The sequence below is a fragment of the Pinus tabuliformis genome, chromosome 5_1 (genome assembly GCF_031772625.1).
Source record: "Pinus tabuliformis cultivar Carrire ecotype Pingquan chromosome 5_1, CPIR1, whole genome shotgun sequence".
Taxonomy (NCBI): Eukaryota; Viridiplantae; Streptophyta; class Pinopsida; order Pinales; family Pinaceae; genus Pinus; species Pinus tabuliformis.
In genome coordinates, this window is record NC_142305.1 from 20,174,577 (window position 1) to 20,196,788 (window position 22,212).

Here is a 22,212-nt window from a genome sequence, read left to right on the forward strand (position 1 = left end):
TGTCTAAAGAATTGTTGAAAGGGAAAAATCTGATAATAGGAGGTGATTTAAATTTCTCATTAGGGAATGCAGAGGCTTGGGGACCCTCGGCCAGAGTTGACCCCCTATCAGATTATTTTGCTCATTTACTCCTATCCCACAAGCTGATAGATGTAAATATTATAAAGGCCAAGCCTACTTGGAGGAATAGGAGAACTGGGGAGGAGAGGATAGCAAAAAGGCTGGACCGCTTCCTAATCAGTGACTTGATGGCTTCCAATATTCCAATGTTCAGGCAATGGGTGGGTGAAGGGGGAAATTCTGATCACTTCCCCATTCTCTTAGAACTTTCCAAACCTCCCCCAAAACCTGCAGCTCCTTTCAAATTCAATGCTTCATGGCTGCAAGAAGAATCTTTTAACCAGCTGTTCAGGAATACTTGGAGACACACGGGCAGAGACTTTTCTGGAAATAAAGGAGCTCTCTTCATGGAAAATCTAAAAAGACTAAAGAAAGCAACTGTAGAATGGGCATCAGAAAGAAGGAAAAAGCAAAATGAGGTCTTGGATAAAATAGATGATGAACTCCGAGCTCTAGAAGATCCTGAGGCGGATGCATATGCTACACAGGAGTCAAAAGAAAGGATTGTGACTCTTGAGAAATCGAGAGCAAAGATCTTATTGGACAAAGAGGAAGAATGGAGACTTAAGAGCAGGGCAATCTGGTTGAGAGCAGGGGATGAGAACACAAAATTTTTCCACAACTATGCAAAAGGCCGAAAAAATGCAAATACAATCTGGAAGCTAAAGGACCCTGAGGGCAGAGAAGCCTCGTCCTTTGAGGCTTTGTCAAATATGGGGAAGAATCATTTTAAATCTTTGTTCTCAGACCCAGGAGGGGTTTCTTTAGCTGAAATTATCAGAACAACTCAAGCTTTTCCTCGTTTTGTGGAGGGGGAGGAGGCTGAAGATCTTTTCCGAGAGGTGACAAAAGAGGAAGTAGAAAGTATAGTTAAATCTATGGCAAAAGACAAAAGTCCGGGGCCGGATGGCTGGACAGTTGAACTCTTCACTCATTTTTTCGAGCTGATCGGGGAAGAGCTAACGGAAGTGGTGGAGGAATCAAGGAGAAAAGGTGAGGTTTATACCCCTTTCAATGCTACTTTCATTTCTCTTATTCCTAAAAAGGAGGCCCCGAAAACTTTCGAGGACTTCAGGCCAATTTCATTGTGCAATTGCATCTACAAAATTATTGCAAAAACCATTGCGGTTCACCTGATACCGATCCTTTCCAATTGCATCTCATCAGAACAATTTGGTTTTTTAGATGGTCGTCAAATCCACGAAGCTATAGGGGTGGCACAGGAAACCATTCATAGCATCAGAAAATCAAACTCGAAAGGGGCTGTGCTAAAAATTGACCTGTCTAAAGCTTATGACAGAATCAGCTGGACTTATCTCAGGATGCTGCTGACTCACCTGGGCTTCAAGGTGGAATTCATAAGCTGGATCATGGGGTGTATCTCAAGTGCAAGTTTCGCAGTGTTAATAAACGGGGCTGCCTCCCAATTCTTCAGAGGTCAAAGGGGGTTGAGGCAAGGATGTCCCCTTTCTCCTCTGCTCTTTCTCCTAGCTGCTGAGGGTCTCAGCAGATTGATATCCAATGCCAAAAGATCAGGTTTGGTAAAAGGTTTGGAAGTTGCTGTAAATTTGTTCATTACCCATCTCCTTTTTGTAGATGATATTTTATTATTTACAAATGGGAGTTTAAATGAAATTAAAGAACTTAAAAGTATTCTTGACCTGTTCTTGAAAGCTACAGGCCTTCAAATAAACTCTAGAAAGTCCCAGCTAATTCTGGAGGGTTTCAACAGACAGGAGGAACTCATGATTTCATCTTACTTACCTTTCGAGGCCTGTAAAATGGAGAATCCTTTCAAATATCTTGGTTTTTGGTTGAAACCACAATCGTATAGAAAGCAGGACTGGAACTGGCTGGTGGCAAAAATTGAACAAAGAATTTCCCATTGGAGCTACAAGTGGCTATCTCGAGCAGGCAGACTGACTCTTGTGAATTCAGTCCTTCAGGCCATGCCTGTGTTCTGGGCAGCCCTGACATGGATCCCAAAAGGCATCCTCCACAAGATTAAACAACTATGCAGCAGATTCCTTTGGTCAGGGTCAAAGGAGGACTCAGTGCTTCCTTGGGTGGCATGGGACAAAATCGCAAGGCCAAAAGACTGGGGTGGATGGGGCATAAAAAATCTCTATGATTTCAGCACCTCCTTAGCAGCAAAATCCGGTTGGCGCTTAATCATTTCTGAGAACCTATGGACCAGAGTAGTAAAACGAAAATATATTGATCCCATGCCCCTAGAAGATTGGATAAGGAACCCAAACAAAAAAGGCAGGAATTTCTCTGTGATTTGGAAAGCTACAGTAGAGGCTTTCAAGGTTATCGAACAGGGTCTGGCTTGGCAGGTAGGAAACGGTGAAAATGTAAGGATTGGAAGAGACCCTTGGGTGGGCTGCAACGAATCTTTCGCTCTTTCTCCTGAACTGAATGCTCATCTGGATTCGAAGGGGATTCATGGTCTAAATCAGATTGCTAATTTGGGTCAGTCAACCATTTGGGGCCAAGCATGGAAATCAGATGAAGAGTTAGGAATCGACCCCAGGTGGAGGAATGAGTGGCGGAGTTTTCTTCAGGAGCTAAAGAGATCAAATGTTAGAATTCAGGATAGACCGGACCAATTGGTGTGGGCACATGTTGAATCTGGAGCCTACTCCCCAAAGGCGGGGTATACTTTCTTAATGAAGAAGAAAGGGTGGGCTAATCCAGAATGGTGGGTTAAACCTCTGATAAAACTGAAGTGCCCCAAGAAAGCAAGATTATTCTCTTGGTGTGTTTTAAGAAAGAAAATTCCTACCTGGGATATTCTACAATCCAGATTCAAACAGGGCCCAGGGAGGTGCCCCTTATGCTTCTCAGACTCTGAATCCATTCCTCACCTGTTCATTGCTTGTCCTTTTGCAAGGAAAGTTTGGGAAGAAATGCAAAAATTATTAGGGAAAAATGTTAGATGGGAAGGGGATACTTTTCTTTCAGCGTGGGAATATTGGTGGAACCACTACCCAGAGAGGAACTTAAGGAATCTCCCCCCCATTATTTGTTGGGGCATCTGGATTGCTAGAAATAGAAGCATCTTCAGAGAAAAACTTACTCCAGCGGACTCGGTGGACATCACTAGCTATCCACAAGCTATCCAAAGCTCAGCCATTCTGTCTAGTATCCCGGAACCTGAAGAATCACGGAACTCAGCCCCCAGAAAGGAAGAGCGAATCAGGGAAGGAATTCCATGGGCCTACTTCGACGGGGCAGCTCAAAACAACAATTCGGGTGCTGGAATCTCCATTCATATAAGCCCCTCTCACTCTCTAAAAGCCGCTGTGGGATTAGGACCCGGAACAAATAACTTTGCTGAACTGTCCGCCCTCAAACTTCTTTTATGCTGGCTCATAAACAGAAATATCTTCACAGTACAGATCTTTGGTGATTCTTTGAATGTAATAAACTGGGTCAATGGGAAATATAGATGTCAAAATTATATGCTGAGGCCGCTTCTGGAAGAGATTCAAAACTTAAAACTCCATTTTAATGTTTTCTCCATTGATCATATTTACAGGGACAGGAATGAAGATGCAGATAGGCTTTCTAAAGAGGGTTTGCAGCTCGCTGTGGATTCGTGGAGGATAACTGAACAGATGCATGATCAGATCCGTGTGTCGGATCTCCCTCCTCACACTTAACTTTTTCTTAAAATATCAGATGTTTCAGTTTTTGGGTTTATAGACAGTCTACTTATATCCGTTTTTGTTTCGGTCAAATGTAAACATTGCTGGTTTCTATTTCCTGTTTCGGGACTGCTTTTCTGGAAACAAACATTTGCAAAACAGGGAGATCAGTGGGTTGTTTTCCTTCTTTAAAAAGGAGGCCCACGATTTATTTTGTCATGTTCCAAAATTTTTGACAGAGTTGTCTATAAAAGGCAACGTCACAGCGCTGTAAGTAAGCGAGAAAGAGTTTATTTCTTTTTGGTTTGGCTTGGTGATTCTAAGGGGAGTATGTCTCTCTCCTTGAGGACTGATGATGGTCTCAAGATCACAGAAGTTTCTGGAATGTTAACTCATGTGCTTGTAACTTTTTTATTCCTTATAAAAAAGTTCGTTTTTTTTCCTCGGAAAAAAAACAATATTGAGAGTTACAAGTTAAATCTTATTACTCTAGAACCATTTCAAAATATATATTATAGTGTGGTTAACAATATTGACAGTTACAAGTTAAATCTTATTACTCTATGTTATTAGGTAAATAGAATAACTTATATAATTATAACTTTTTAAATAGATTTTTTGTTTAGAGGTTGATTTGCGGTTATTTTTACTTTATTAACATAGTTACCAATTAAACGAGAACTATTATTTCAAAACAAAAACTCTAGCAAAAAAATTTCGAAAAAACATGAAAAAACAACCCGAAAACGAAGAGTATTGATTCCGCATCACAAAACAAAAGTAAAAAACAATAAAAGCCATTTTGTTAGCAAAAAACCTTAAGTTTTTAATATATTTCAGCCATGAAATTATCGAAAAAATATGACTAAATTTTTTAAAAAATGAACACCTGAATAAACGAGTCATTATACCAAGAGTAATTTCTTTTTTAAATGTTAAAAGTATAGTAATTTTAAAATCTTAGCCTAGGAGAACTTGACACAATCCAACAAAATTTAAAAATCAACAATCAAATTGACATGTGGTGTAGGCGACTCAACCTATTGCAATGAAACCTTAAAAATCAACCATGAAATTGATACGGTGTGGGACAGAGTTGTCCATTATAACGATAAGTTTAAAATCAACTATCAAATTGACATATAATGAGATCGGGTTGCTAGAGTTGTCCATTAGAATGATAACTTTAAAATCAACTATCAAATTGACACATAATGAGATCGGGTTTTTATGATCGAGACGAATCCTAAAAAAAAAAAATAATAAATAAGTATATGAATAAATAAAAATGAAAATACAAATAAAAAAAATTAAAGATTGAAAAAAATTAAAAGTAAACTAAAAACAAACAGTTTTAAAGAATAACAACTAATAAATAAAACAATATATTAAAGCATAAATGGATAAAATTGACAAAAAAATCAAACATAAAAAATAAATATAAAATATTTTTGAGAGAAATCACAAAGTAATTTTCGAGTCCACATGCTTCGAACCACTTACTATGATTTATCATGAGAATAAAAATTATATATATAAACAAAAAAATATATATAAATTAAAAAAAACCAAAATTAACTCAAAAAAATTTAAAAGTAAAAAAAAAAAAAAAAAATAATTAAAAAACAAATAAATAAAAATAAATTAAATAATAAACAAATAAACAAATATAAAAAAAAAAATGAATACAAACTAAAAACAATTTAAACAATTAAAAAACAAAAAAATATTTAATTCTTAAAGTTAAAAATAAATAAATAAAAATTAAAAACTAATATTAAAAAAATAAAAGGTAAAATAAAAATAAAAAAATAAAAGAATAATAGCATTTAAATTTATAAGTAGGACTTCGGCGTAAATCACATAAAGAGAGACATTTGTCGACGCGTTTCGAACCAACTAGTGTGGTTCATCGTCAGGACAAGTTGAAGAAACAGATCCAACTTAGCAAGTTAAATAGTCTGAGCAGAGCCTCCAAAGGCTAACTTGACCAACGGCTAGTTTGACTCTAGGACCGGGGTCAAAATTATTTTATTAATTTAATTAGTAATATTTAGGACCAATCCCTTATATATATATATATATATATATATATATATATATATATATATATAAATATATAAAATATTTTTAATGGGTATTTAGTTCAAAAAAAATAAAAAATAATAATAATAATAATATAAAAATTATAAGTTAAATAGTATTTAAAAGGAAATTTAGTTAAATAAAGGACCTTATAATAAATGAATAAATTAAGTGACTAAATACAAATATATAAAGTAAAAAAATATTATCAAAGATTATAAGTTAATTAATAATTAAATGGAAAATTAGTTACATAAAGGACTTATAATATCTGAATAAAATAAAGTAAAGTCAAAAGGATGCTAGGTTAGTTAGAAAATTAGTTAAAAAGTATAAGTTGATTAGAATTTAAATGGAAAATTAATTATATAAAGGACCTTCTAATATAAGAATGCATAGATATAAATATATGAAGTAATATAAATATATATATATATATATATATATATATATGAAATGGGTGTCTATTTAGAAGTATTATTAAAATTACAAGCTAATTAGAATTCACATGGAAAATTAGTCACAAAGGACCTTATAATAAGAAATGAAAAAATTAACTCTCTAAAAATAAATAAATAATTAAATGAAAGGAGAAAATAATGATGAGAAAACATAAAAGTCTTATTATAAAAAAAAAAAAAAATAATAATAATAATAATAATAATAAATAAATAAATAATAATAATATATATATATAAATAATAATAATAATAATAATAATAATAATTACGATCATATTTATATAATAGTTACGAGCATAATCATAAAAGCTATCAGGAAGAAGTAAATAGAAAGAGCATCAGAAAAGAAGGAGAAGAGCCTGAAAAAGCCTGAAAACAAGAAGGATAAGCACTAACGACAGCAAAGAAGAAGAAAAAAGATGGGGGGGAGGGAGGAAGAGAAAGACTAGGATGAAAGGGTGGGGATCCAACATCTACTGATCTTCCAGCCGTCATCCCTATTGACATTGTTTGGCCTTCTTTCAATTTCAATAGCTTCCCTAAATTTATGATGATGGAAATGAGCAACTTTGGCGACAACCTTGGCCTCCTCTATACACACCAGACGCTTGGTCTTTTCTACATGCTCCGCCAAAGCTGAAGACTTGGATCTCCCATGTCTTAGGTCGGCTGCATGTTCGCTGATCCTATGATGGATGGAGCGCCCCGTTTCCCCAATATAGGGGGTCCCACAAGAACAAGGGATCAAGTAGACGCCCTTCATGTCCTTGGGGTTAATGGGATCTTTCACCGATCGGAGGGAATTGCGAATGGTGTTGAGGGGCCTAAAGGTTGAGGGAATCTCATACCTCTTAAGGATTCGAGCAATCTTGTCCGTGGTTCCTTGGACATAGGGAAGATGGACACCTAGACGACGCTCTTTAGGCTCTTTCTTAATTAACATATTTTTAGAGGCTTTACGGAAAGTCTTTTGACCTAGACGCCTACTATATCCATTCTCCACAAACACATCAAGGAGATGGGATCTCTCCTTATCAAAGCTCTCACTATCAGAAATCCTAAGGGCACGAGTAGTGAGGGTGTTAAGAACACCCATCTTCTGAGCAGGGAAATGATGGGAATCAGCATGAAGATACTGCTCAGTATGCGTTTTCTTTCGGAACACAGAGTGGGAGAGATAGCCATCCTTATTCTTGGATATAAGAATATACAGGAAAGGGAGGCTACCATTGACCTCTTTTTCCATGGTGAACTTAATGGCAGAGGACTGGCTATTGAGGTGATTAAAGAAAAGTTCCAGCTCCTCTGGGCCATGGGGCCAGATGACATTAGTGTCATCTACATACCTTTTCCAAAGCTTGGGAAGGAGACGAGCCGAGGCTAAAGCTTTGGCTTCGAAATCTTCCATAAAAAGATTCGCAACAACAGGGGAAAGAGGTGAACCCATGGCAACACCACAAGTCTGTTCAAAAAACTCACCCTCAAAACAGAAGAAAGTGGAAGTGAGACAGATCTCCACTAGATGAGCGGTATCGGGATCTGTTAGGCGAAAGATCACTTCCAAGGCCTCCTTTGATGTGGTTTCCATTTATACTTGCATCCCTATAAAGGAGGCCTTGGAAGTGATCTTTCGCCTAACAGATCCTGATACCGCTCATCTGGTGGAGATTTGTCTCACTTCCACTTTCTTCTGTTTTGAGGGTGAGTTTTTTGAACAGACTTGTGGTGTTGCCATGGGTTCCCCTCTTTCCCCTGTTGTTGCGAATCTTTTTATGGAAGATTTCGAAGCCAAAGCTTTATCCTCGGCTCGTCTCCTTCCCAAGCTTTGGAAAAGGTATGTAGATGACACTAATGTCATCTGGCCCCATGGCTCAGAGGAGCTGGAACTTTTCTTTAATCACCTCAATAGCCAGTCCTCTGCCATTAAGTTCACCATGGAAAAAGAGGTCAATGGTAGCCTCCCTTTCCTGTATATTCTTATATCCAAGAATAAGGATGGCTATCTCTCCCACTCTGTGTTCCGAAAGAAAACGCATACTGAGCAGTATCTTCATGTTGATTCCCATCATTTCCCTGCTCAGAAGATGGGTGTTCTTAACACCCTCGCTACTCGTGCCCTTAGGATTTCTGATAGTGAGAGATTTGATAAGGAGAGATCCCATCTCCTTGATGGCTTTGTGGAGAATGGATATAGTAGGCGCCTAGGTCAGAAGGCTTTCCGTAAAGCCTCTAAAAATATGTTAATTAAGAAAGAGCCTAAAGAGCGTCGTCTAGGTGTCCATCTTCCCTATGTCCAAGGAACCACGGACAAGATTGCTCGGATCCTTAAGAGGTATGAGATTCCATCAACCTTTAGGCCCCTCAACACCATTCGCAATTCCCTCCGATCGGTGAAAGATCCCATTAACCCCAAGGACATGAAGGGCGTCTACTTGATCCCTTGTTCTTGTGGAACCCCCTATATTGGGGAAACGGGGTGCTCCATCCATCAGAGGATCAGCGAACATGCAGCCGACCTAAGACATGGGAGATCCAAGTCTTCAGCTTTGGCGGAGCATGTAGAAAAGACCAAGCATCAGGTGTGTATAGAGGAGGCCAAGGTTGTCGCCAAAGTTGCTCATTTCCATCATCGTAAATTTAGGGAAGCTATTGAAATTGAAAGAAGGCCAAACAATCTCAATAGGGATGACAGCTGGAAGATCAGTAGATGTTGGATCCCCACCCTTTCATCCCAGTCTTTCTCTTCATCCCTCCCCCCCATCTTTTTTCTTCTTCTTTGTTGTCGTTAGTGCTTATCCTTCTTGTTTTCAGGCTTTTTCAGGCTCTTCTCCTTCTTTTCTGACGCTCTTTCTATTTACTTCTTCCTGATAGTTTTTATGATTATGATCGTAACTATTATATAAATATGATCGTAAATATTATTATTATTATTATATTTTATATATATATATATATATATATATATATATATTATTATATTTATTTATTTTATTATTATTATTATTTTTATTTATTTATTTATTTATTTTTAGAGAGTTAATTTTTTCATTTCTTATTATAAGGTCCTTTGTGACTAATTTTCCATGTGAATTCTAATTAGCTTGTAATTTTAATAATACTTCTAAATAGACACCCATTTCAATTTTTTTTATATATATATTTTATATTACTTCATATATTTTTATCTATGCATACTTATATTAGAAGGTCCTTTATATAACTAATTTTCCATTTAAATTCTAATCAACTTATACTTTTTAACTAATTTTCTAACTAACCTAGCATCCTTTTGACTTGACTTTATTTTATTTAGATATTATAAGTCCTTTATGTAACTAATTTTCCATTTAATTATTAATTAACTTATAATCTTTGATAATACTTTTTTACTTTATATATTTGTATTTAGGCACTTAATTTATTCATTTATTTTAAGGTCCTTTATTTAACTAAATTTCCTTTTAAATACTATTTAACTTATAATTTTTATTATTATTATTATTATTTTTTTTTGAACTAAATACCCATTAAAAATATTTTATATATTTTATATATATTTTTTAAGGGATTGGTCCTAAATATTACTAATTAAATTAATAAAATAATTTTGACCCCGGTCCTAGAGTCAAACTAGCCGTTGGTCAAGTTAGCCGTTGGAGGCTCTTCTCATACTATTTAACTTGCTAAGCTGGATCTGTTTCTTCAACTTTTCCTGACGACGAACCACACTAGTTGGTTCAAAACACGTCGACAAATGTCTCTCTTTATGTGATTTACGCCGAAGTCCTACTTATAAATATTATGGATCATAGAAGCCTCAATTCAGCATTTAAATTTTAAATAAAATTACTAAAAAATTATTAAAGTTATATACATTATAAAAAATAAAATTTAAAGCAAATATAAAATAATACAATTAAAATTAATTAGAATTTTATAAGTACAAATTATTTAAACATATATTAAAAATTAATTCTAAAAAGATAAATATTCTAAAAAACTATAAAAGCCTAAAAAATAAAGAAAAAACAAAAATAAATAAATACATAAAATATAATTGAAGAAAAATTCTAAAATTTTAATTAAAAAAACCCATAAATAAAAAATAAAAATTAAAAAAATAAAGTGAATTAGATAATTAAAAAATAAACCAATAAAAAACTAAAAACCAAAACCTATTTTTTTTAAATAAGTAAATAAAAGTTTAAAAATCATTTAAAAATTAAAAATAAAATAAAAACCCATTAAAAAAATTAAAAGAAACAAATATTATTTAAAACATATTGTTAAAAAAAAAATTAAATATTGTAAAATAAAAATAATTAAAAAGATTATTTAGAAATTCTCTAATTATTTTTTTCAATTTAAAAAAATATGAAAATTTGAAAATAAAAAAAAAATTAAAAAAAACTAAATATAAAAAATAAAAGAAATCATTAAAAGTAAAACACAAGGTAACAAAAATATAATTAAAATTAAAAAGACGAAATAAAATAAATAATTAAGTTTTGTTGTTCTTTTAAAAGTTCAAATATTTAAACAAATTAAATTAAATTAAAAAAACAAATAGATTAAAAAATTTAAAATAATTAATTTAAATTTTATTATTAAAAATCATTTAAAGAAATTTTTAATAAAATTATATAAAGTTAAATTTTAAAAAAATTATTTAGTTTTAGAAAATTATAATATATAAATTTATAAATTAAAATATGTATTTTATATTTTTTAAAATATTCTTTAAAATTTAATGTTTTAAAAACTTATTTTTTTTATATATATATATATATATATATATATATATATATAGATATCAAAGATTACAACGAATTTTTATAACCTCCATAGTGAAACAAGTCGTTGGGCAGTTCCTAAAACACCATGGATGGAAAGGATTTGTCATATACGTGAGAATAGGAGCATAAAGGATGAAAACCACTTCCTCTTAGAGTGCCCCGCGTACAACCATATTAGATCTCAGTTTCACAATCTTTGTTACAATACTGACCTTACTATCCTTTTACAATGTCAAAATTATAGTGAGCTCGGTAGACTTTTCTCCAAGTTTTTTGAGAATAGGAATAAAATCTTAAATCAAAATAAATAATTTATTTCTTTAGGTCCGATAGACCAATGTTTGGTTTCAGCAGACGTTAACCACCACCATCATCATCATCACACACACACATATAAAAAATGGATAATGATATTGCCATCGGCAAGGTGGATTCTCAGGAAAGGGTCGGGTTCAATTTGTTTTTATTTTTTAATTAAAAAAAGGTTAATTTTAAAATTTAAAATTAAATTTTTCTACGTCATACATTTTTGATTTATAAATTTATAAATTATAATTTTTATTTTTAAATTTAATTTTATATAATATTTTTTTAAATAAATTTTAATAATAAAGTTTTAATTAATTTATTAAAATTTTTCTATTTATTTCATGTGTTTAATTTTTTTTTTTTTTTTAATTTTGTTTAAATATTTCAAATTTTTAGAAAAAAATTATAAAATTTATATTTTATATATTTTTTAATCATGTTTTTTATTTTATATTTTTTTTAATAATTTTTTTTAAAATTCAAATCTTTTATTTTTTTTTTTTTTTTTTTTTTCCAGTTTTATTTTATTTATGGTTTTTTTTTTTTTTTTTTTTTAATATATTTCTTAAATGTTTTTATTTATTTATTTAAAAAAAATAGTTTTTAGTTTGTGTTTAATTTTTTTATTTGTTTTCTAATTAAAAATTAAAATTTTTCTTCCCATTGTATTTTTTTTTAGGAATTTTTGTTTGTTTGTTTATATGTATATATATGTTGTGTTTTTTAAAATTAGTATATTTTAGTAATTATTATTTTTTGTTTATTAAAATATTAATTTACTATATATAAATTTATAAAAAATCTTAGCCTTAAAATATTAATGGCATTTTTGTTTTGCAAAAATAATTAAAAAGTTCAATATAAAAAACATTGCAAAGAAAAACAAAAAACACATATTTGGAAATCCCTTTAAAAAAATTATTTTAGAATAAGATAGCTTGAATAATTGTTAAATAACCAACATTTAAAAAAAAATTGTGCATACTTAGGACATAAAATTTCAATTGTTAAGAAAAATGATTATTTTCAAAATTAGCATGAAAATCACAAACATTTAAAAAAAATTATTCACACTCAATACATTAGAAATTTTAAAGTCTCAAAAATAAGCCTCAATACGTTAGAAATTTTAAAGTGTCAAAACTAAGCCTTATTCTAAAAAAGGGTCGATGATCCATCAACACTTTTCAAAATCACTATGAAAATCATTAACATTTAAAAAAAATGTTCATACTTCATACATAAAAAAAAAAAAAAAATAACTGGTAAAAATATGCTCGAGAAAAAAAGGGTTAAAAATATGCTCCACAAAATATTGCCAAAAATATGCTCCAAAAAAAGGTGTATTCTGCCTCACCACTTTTCAAAATTAGGTGATTTTTTGCTACCTCAAAAAACGGGTAGGTAATTCTCTCTTCTCTTTTAATTGGTAATTGTGTTCATTTTCAAAAGTGGCATTACCAATAGTTATTTTTTGAAAGGCTAAAATTAGTATATTTTGCAACCATAATCTATTAAATCTTAATAACCTCATAATATTGTTAATAAAATTATCAAAAGAAAACGATGAATAGAAAAATAACATTAGTATTAACATTTTCTTTTTAAGATAAAATTTTATTTGTTTTTTTTTTAAGTTTCACAAAACTATATCTTCAGTACGCCCAATATATCACTTGGATCGGGGCTATAAATTGAACTAGTAACTTCACATAAAAGAGTATCTTAACAGAGCACTCTATTGCCCTCTATCCAAAACCCCATGGACTTAAAAATTTATTTGTAAAAACTATTAAAGTTCTAAGTTTAAATTTAAAAAATATAAAGATGTTACAGATAGAATGTTTTTCTAATGTGAAGATTTTTTTTTTTTTTTTAGAGATATTAATGGTTATGGTGATGGTTTTAAATGATTTTTAATTTTAATTCAAAAAAAATTCCATTACTGAGAAGTACGATTTAGGGGATTGAGATAAAGATTTTGGTTATAATGATTTTTTTTTTTTAATTCCATTATTCAACCAGATGTAATCTAAATTTTCTCATCTCACCACCAACCATACCAAATATGTTATTATTAATGCCAATTTTGATTTGAGATTGATTTTCATGTTTTTGTTGACAATATTATGAATTCTTTAAGTCAATGGTCAAGGAAGTGGTAATTTTTAACCCCACCAAGAAGGGTTCTACAAGTAACATTATTTTTTAAATTCGGGAGTTGATTTTAAAGTTTTCATTAACAAAATATAAACTTTTAACATCATTGTAGCGCTATTTTTCAATTCAAGAACTAATTTTGGCATTATTCAACTAGAAATATGAGATTTTAAAAGTTATAATTTTTATTTTAAAGTTAATTTCTTACCAAACCAAATCGACTATTTTGTTGTTAAGTATTTGCATAGTAAAATAATTATATTCATCATGATTTTCCTTATAATATTATAATATATAAAACACAATAATTTACACAATATATTAAAACCAAAAACATAAAATAAAATGTAAATAAAATTATGAAACAACATATGAAATTTTACATATAACTTGCTAATATTAAAGGCTTGCTATAACCTTCACTCTAATATTCCCCGAGTTCGAAAAATCTTTGAAATCAACTACCTTTTTTTCATAAACGAAAAAGCTTTATATTATATGAGAGATATAAGGTCCAATAAGAAGATACATCTGAGATGGTTATATAAAGCCATTAGTCCAAATAGACTTAAGCTCATAAGATCAGTACTAATGGCAGCATATCCAAAACTAAAAACAACATATGTCCAAAAAACTTTCACAGTTTACCATGTGGAAAGGCTGTAAGAAGAAAACATAATAAAAGAGAGCATAAGCAGTTTGAGAATTGAATGGCATGTAGATCAACTGTGACTAGAATTCCGGAAATGCAAAATCACAGATCTGGAAGGTTTTTCCCTCAAAGAAAATCTCTAAATGCCATATACCAGGTGAAGCAAGGAGTCCCATTTTAGAAAGTGAATCGGCTTTTGTATTTTTTTCCCTGCAGATGTGCTCAATAGAGCTGCCAACCATGTAGCCCCAGTAATAGTTGATCCTATCCCTCCAACCAGCCAGGTGTGGCGCCATAATATGATTTTTCTTTGTTACCAAATCCACCAATACTTTCGAATCACCAAAGATTGATACCTGCTGTATATCAAGGAAGAGACATAACTTTAATAGACCTGCAAGGGCAATGGCTTCTGCTTTATTATTGGAGCCGAGTCCTCCGTTCCAGTATGTGGAGAAGTGAGTATATTCATTTATCATGATGATAAAACCACATCCGCATGTACCCAGCTGAGCGGCCCCGTCGAAAAATGCGGCTGGGAAAGATGTGTGGTCCGATGATAGCAGATCGGGGATATCCTTCTTATGCTTTGTAGTCTTCAGTGGGAGAGCTTCCATATTAACAGATATCCTGTCAATGATTTCTGAACATGATAAGATTGTGTCTTTAAAGATGTTGTGGTTTCGCCATTTCCATATGTTCCACATGGAGAGAATACAGATCCTACGCCAAGTTTCCTTCTGACCGCTGCACCATTGAATCCAGTCCTGAATTGTGTCCTGTGTACAAGGCGGAAAACCAAAATCTTTATTTAAAGCCAGCCATAACTGTTTTGTCTTTTTACATTTCAAAAATATATGAGTATTAGATTCCTCGTCTGATCTGCATAAAGAACATATATTTGGGCCATGCCATCCACGTTTTATTAAATTCTCCCATGTTAAGTTCCTATTGTGAAAGGCTAGCCATGCAAATAAGATCGATTTCGATGTGCAGCCGTCCTTCCAGTATATCTGAGGAAAAATAGGGGAGCCGGGCGCCTGTTGCATAATCATATTATGATAAACCTCATTTGCAGTCACATTATTCATCTCTTTTGATATTTTCCAAGTAAGGAAGTCCGAATCCCCTGTTCGGTAGACGTCGCAGTTCCGAAGACTCGTCCAAATGGGGAGCCATTTCTGTGCCATCTCCTGAGACATTTGCAACTCGTTAGCTTCTTTCCACCGTGGGATGGGGCCATGCCATTCCGCTATCAATCCGTCCCAGAAAAATATGCCTTTTCTGTGAAAATAATTCAGTAAGGATTCTGGTATAATTAAATCATCAACACCACATTTGAATTGGTCTTTTCCAATAAGTATTTTACTTCCTGTTTGTAATTGCCAGATTAAATTCTTCAAACAAAATGATTCAATTCTGCGGAAGCTTTTCCAGATTGGAGATCCATTTGAAACTCCAATGGATCCTTTCCGGTACCAGAACTGAATGCTCTTTCTGCTTAAATACTTCATCTGAATCATGTGACTCCACGGTCCTTCGCCCCGAATAGCTCTCCAAAATGACTTGCACAGTAGAGCTTTTCCAATAGTAAACAGATTGGATAAGCCCCAGCCTCCCATCTTCTTTGGTAATGAAATACTGACGAGTTTAACCAGATGAAATTTCCTCCTATCAGCATGTCCCCCCCATATAAAATTAGCTGATAATCTATTCATGCTATTTATGGTACTCACTGGTAGAAAATATAGGTGCGCCCAGTAAACAGTAAGTTGGTTTAATATTGTTTGAACCAAAATTATTCTCCCCGCTAATGAAAGGCTTCTATACTCCCATGCTGATATTCTCCTGTAGAATTTGTCCAAAATCCAACTCCAATCGGATTTCGAGTACCCATTTGCTTTAATCCGGAAGCCCAGGTACTTTATGCCACAACTGGTAGACTGCGCTTTCATTCCAAACAGCTCTGTTAACCATAGAACATCTTCCAGATTTATATCGGAATGATAGATAGATAATTAGAGAAATAAAAGTTCCAGATTATTATTTTTTCAATGTTATATTCTAGAATGTGGTTTTCAATATAAAAGTGAGTTGAACCTATATAAATATCTTTGTTCTAGGTTGTTGTGATTAGTTGATATAGATTTCATTGCTATTATGTGCTGGGTATGTAGTCTTCAATTAATAAAATCTCGAGTTGAGACAATTCTATTATCTTTGTGCTGTCTTCATCTATTTTATTTCACTGGTATCAGAATCAGCGATATCTAGTGGATTTACGAAGCGACTTTCAACCTTAATGCTTGAACCAATGCAACCAATGCATTGTGCAATTAGTTTTGCAGGGTCTAGTGAGTGATTTATGGTATAGTTACCAAATTTGAATTTTAATATGAATTCTAGAATATGATTTGATACCGACAAAATTTGACTGCTTAAAATTCAATACCTCGTCCATAATTAAATTATTTTTAAAATTAAAAAAATAAATTATATTTACTCTTTATCTTCCTAAACTAATTATTTATAAATTAAAACAATAAACTAATTATTTATAAATTAAAACAATTAAAAATATTATACATGTTTAAAATATTATATAATTCTACAAAATAAAACATTATAAAACAATATATTTTAAAAAAGAATCACATCTCTAGATCTAAATTTTAATATAACTCTTAAAAATGAAAAATAACAACATTATTAATTAATAACTAAAACAACCTAAATCTCTGCTTGTAGATTTAGCCTTTCCAGTGGATCCCAATGGAAACACACTTTTCAAAAGTTTTTTACACTGTAGATTATGTTTGTCCAGTTAAAGGGTACACATTCTACTCAATTCAAAAAACAGCCAAAAGGGGAGAAAAACACCCAAACTTTAGTTCACCGTTTCAATTTTGTTAATAGTAGGGAAAAGCATTGGAGCGTTCCCAAAATACTTACCAAATTTGAAAAAAATACATTGTATAAAATTCAAATAAAAAAAAATTAAAGATTATATATTATAAATATTTATAAATAAGAAAATATTATTCTTTATTATAAAGATTTATTATTTTAGCCAATAAAATATTTAAATATTAAATATTAAATATTTTATTAACAAAATCCTTAGCAAATTAAATTGTAATTGTAAATATTTAATATAAAGATTTCTGTTTTTTAAGTTTAAATAATATAAACATTTGTGTCTTTAAATATTAAAATTTATATTAAAAAACCTTTGTTAAATTAAATAATATAAAAAATTTGTTTTTAAATATCAAATTTTATATTAAAAAAGCTTTACCAAATTCCCTGATTGTAATATTCTTAAAATTCAATTTAGTAGATTATAAGTTTATTTTAATATAAATTTATTTATTTATTATTGTTAAGGTACAAGTGAGTTATATACTCATACGAGCTCTTTCACAATTCTAGGTAGATTATTAGACAACAATTACATGAGATTCATGATCGAGCAAATTATACACCGTGCCAATTAATATTATCACGCCGTGTTAATCTAAGACTACATTACCACTGCTGCTGGTCTCACCATTCTGTAACCTGGGCTATTAGTAATAGTTAACATGGTATAAATAATTGTAATATTTTTAATATACATTTCAGAGGATATTACGAGTTTGTTTTAATATAAAAAATAATAATTTTTAATTTTCTATACACAAAAGATGTACCTAATTTCAATTTCCGAATTTGCAGCCGAACCGAATGGAACCGGCGTATTTTCGAATTTTTATGACCAGTACGGCCGAACTTGGAAACTATGATTCATGGTGAACTGAGCCTTCATCTGCTATTAAAATCCATAATAACAAGTGGATTTTTTGGTTACTAGAGTGGAGGAGCACTGTCTTACCTGCACCAATGGCGACTGCCGCAATTCCGCATTGTGCTCTCTGCAGCATTGTCCTCCTTGCAATTCGAAGGGTCTGCTCCAACCGGTTCCTGTTATTCAAAATCTGCTTTTCCCCTCAGTCTGTTCAATCTCAATATGGGAAATCCCGCGCAGCTGAAGAGCGCTCGATGATTCTCTAAAATGCATCTGATTGGATTTTATCGAGGCCGATACTGTTGATTTCTGATTTGCACATCATCCTCGGCTCTTCAAGATCTCCTCGACTACGAAGCCGATATTGTTGATTTCTGATTTGCACATCATCCTTGCTCTTCAAGATATCCTCGACTAGAGAAACCTAGAAAGGACAAAGACAAAGGAATTTTGATGCGCTTAGACTGAGAAGCCCTTGTATTCAAAAATGTATCACGCAGGTGTTCTACAAAACCACATACAAAAATAAATAGACATATGTCATATATATGGCTGTGAGGTTTGGGGTTGCAGCATCTCCAGAGAATCATGGAGAAAGATTGAGCAAATCCAGAAGAGTTTTATAACTTATAATCTGAAAATTAAAAGTAATACATTCTATCCTATTCTCCTTAAAGAAGCAGGTATTTCCCCTATTGAGAGCCTAACTATAATTAAGTTTGTGCTGTACAAGCACAAATTCAATAACATAGACGATCATAGACTTCCTAAGCTAGCTTTAAATTCCAGCCAAAACCAGCTAAGGCTTAATCAGGGGTGGCATAAAGACACAAGGGCCTGGTTAAACTATTGGGAGATCAACGAGAATGATGCATTGCAAAACATAAATAACATTAAAGTTATTGTTACTTCTAAGTTCAAAGAAAAAATGTGATGTGAGAAAGATTTAGCGGCTAAAAGAAAATTAAGTTATTATAAGAAGGTCATCAACCCCCCTTAGAAGATCAAAAGTATATCTCTATTTTAACTAGCTCAAAGAAGAAAATTAATATAACAAAGATTAGAACGAATTCTCATGAGCTCATGGATGGAACATCTAGGATGAAAACCACTTCCTCTTAGAGTGCTCCACGTACAACCACATTAGATCTCAGTTTCACAATCTTTGTTACAATACTGACCTTCCTAGCCTTTTACAATGTCAAAATTATAGTAAGCTCGGGAGGCTTCCCTCCAAGCTTTTTGAGCATAGGAATAAAATCTTAAATCAAAATAAATAATTTGTTTCTTAAGGTCCGATAGACCAATGTTTGGTCTTAGCAGACATTAACCACTATCATCATCATCATCATAAAGTTATTATTATTTTTAATTGCAAAATTATGAATCTAGATAAAATAATTTATCGTCATACACATTAAAATTTATTTAAATTATATTTTTAAATATATAAAATATTTAGTATTTTACATTTTCATACATGTTATAAACTTACAATATTAAATATTTTGCTATGGAAACTATTTTTGGATTTTTCGTTTTATTTTAAATTTAAAAATATTCATAAATAATTAAAAAACATTAAAATGTTCAAATTACTCAAATCATCTATGTAGCTAATTCCAATATGGATAGATTCGTTTTTTGCGGGTCCTCAGACTAGTTTGTAAATTTGCCTTCAAAATTATAAAAAATTATGTAAGATTTTGATAAAATAGACAATTTTTTTGTATATCTAAATTAAGATCGTCGAACTTCAATATTTTGGGTGTCCCAGAGGTTTTTGATAGTGCTGCATCTATTTCTACCATCAAAAACATGATTCAAACACTATCACTACTAAATATTTTGAAATTCTTTTGACCAAATTCTAGCCACTTTTAATTGTAAAAGCAATTTCTCCACCCCTATAGACATATTTTGCACATTAGAGTGAGAAGAGAACTCATGTTCACCAAAAGCCAGTTTAGCTGAGGTGAAAGTGGGTCCCAACGAAATATTACGAATATCACAATATGGAGGTCGAGGCAACCTTGAATCTGTGAAAGGAGGTCGGGTACACAAGCGGGGTTTTTTTAGCCGATAAACTGAAATAGTCAAGCAGGCCTTTTTGACAAAGGGGGTGATTAAGAGAATTCTTCGGCTTAAATCACATGATAGTACATTTGTCGACGCGTTTCGAACCAACAAGTGTGGTTCATCGTCAGGACAAGTTGAAGGGCCAGACCATGGTTGTATATTAAATAGGGCGAGCAGATCATCTAATGGCTAGTTTTGACTAAAAAACGGCTAAATTGAATTGAAAAAAAAAAAAGGCTATATTAGGTCAGATTTAGATAAATGGCTAGATTTGAAATTAAAATTATTTAATTATATTCTCCTTTCCCCCTTCTGTTTTTAGGCTTCTCGGTAAAGGTTTAAATTTTTCCTTAGGCCCTAGGAAGATCCCAGTTAATGACATTATTTGTGACATAGAATTTAGGATTAGAGGTTTACTTGATAATATTAAGGACATTATTAGACAGGATTGCACTGTGATCCTTAGGAAGGCAAAGCCCCTTCAGAGCAACCTTAGCAAGGATGAGTTTATGGCCCTCAAATCCTTAAACCAGAACAAAGACATCATTGTTCTGAAAGCCGATAAAGGAGGGGCTACTATCATTCTTAACAAGAAGGACTACCGCAAGAAGATGTTGGATCATCTTCATAATAGTGGTAGTTATAAAAAGCTTCCCAAAAACCTGCTTAAGAAGATTTCTAGGACTGTGGCTCTTGCTATCAAGTCCAGTAATTCAGTGAGTTCCCTATGCCATAAACTCATTGAGAGTAATCCCATTACTCCTAGGATCTATGGGCTCCCTAAGATTCACAAGGAAGGGGCTCCCCTTAGACCCATTGTCAACACCATTGGTGGTCCTACCTACCTTCTAGCTAAGTTCCTTGCCTTAAAGCTTAAACCCTTAGTTGGTCGTACAGAGTCTTTCATCAAAGACTCTGCTTCCTTTGTTGATGAGCTCAAGGACATTAAGCTTGACCTTGGGGACATTCTTGTTAGTTTTGATGTAGTCTCCCTCTACACTTGCATCCCTATAAATGAGGCCTTGGAAGTAATCAACCGCCTAAAAGATCTCGATACTGCTTGGTTAGTTGAGATTTATCTCACTTCCACCTTTTTCAATTTCGAGCGGGAGTTCTTTGAGAAAACATGTGGTGTTGCTGTGGGCTCACCCCTATTCCCTGTCGTTGCTAATATTTTTATGGAAGATTTTGAATCCAAGGCTCTGGCCTCGGCTCACCTCCTACCTAATCTTTGGAAAAGATTCGTAGATGACACTAATGTCCTCTGGCCATATGGCCAAGAGGAGTTAGATCTCTTCTTCCATCAACTCAACAGTCAGTCCACCGCCATTGAGTTCACCATGGAACAGGAAGTTGATGGTTGCCTCCCTTTCCTTGATATTCTTATTTTTAAGAATAATGACGGTTCCCTCTCCCACCAAGTGTTTCAGAAGAAAACACATACTGAGCAATATCTCCATGCCAGTTCCCATCATTTCTCAGCTCAAAAGTTGGGCATTCTCAACACTCTTGCTACTGGTGCCCTAAGGATCTCTGATGAAAAGAGCTTCGAGAAAGAGAAATCCCATCTTCTTAATGTCTTTGTTGAGAACGATTATAGCAAATACTGGGTCAGAAGGCTTTCCTTAAAGCTTCCAAAAATTCGGTGGTTAAAAAAGAACCTAAAGAACGTGTCACAGGGGTCCATCTACCTTTTGTTGAAGGGACCACTGATATGATTGCGAGGATTATGATGAAATATAATGTCCCCTAAACCTTTATACCCCTTAACACCATTTGTAAGTCCCTCCGATCGGTGAAAGATCCTATCGACCCTAAGGACATGAAAGGGGTGTGATTCCTTGTTCCTGTGGGACCCCCTATATTGGTGAGACTGGATGCTCCATTAATCAAAGAATTAGTGAGCACGCAACGGATCTTAAGCACGGGAGAACTAAGTCTTTCGCCCTAGCAGAGCATGCGGAGAAGACTAAACATGACGTTTGTATTGAGGAGGCCAATGTCATTGCTAGAATTTCACAGTTCCACCACTGTAAATTTAGGGAAGCCATTGAGATTGAAAGGAGGCCAAGCAATCTCAATAGAGATGATGGTTGGAAGATCAGCAGAT

General features: G+C 32.7%; 1 protein-coding gene across 1 annotated transcript; it reads right to left on the reverse strand.

The window, feature by feature from the left end:
* Window positions 1-14,316: 14,316 nt before the first annotated feature.
* LOC149163318 (uncharacterized) lies at window positions 14,317-15,858 on the reverse strand. The gene has a single exon (XM_089429078.1). The coding sequence runs from the start codon at window positions 15,856-15,858 to the stop codon at window positions 14,317-14,319; it is 1,542 nt and encodes a 513-aa protein (XP_089285204.1).
* Between the last annotated feature and the right edge of the window lie 6,354 nt (window positions 15,859-22,212).

What these genes read in the sequence shown, in the direction of transcription:
- LOC149163318 (XM_089429078.1), bottom strand. Translation starts at nt 15,858, where the DNA reads ATGGGAGGCTGGGGCTTATCCAATCTGTTTACTATTGGAAAAGCTCTA.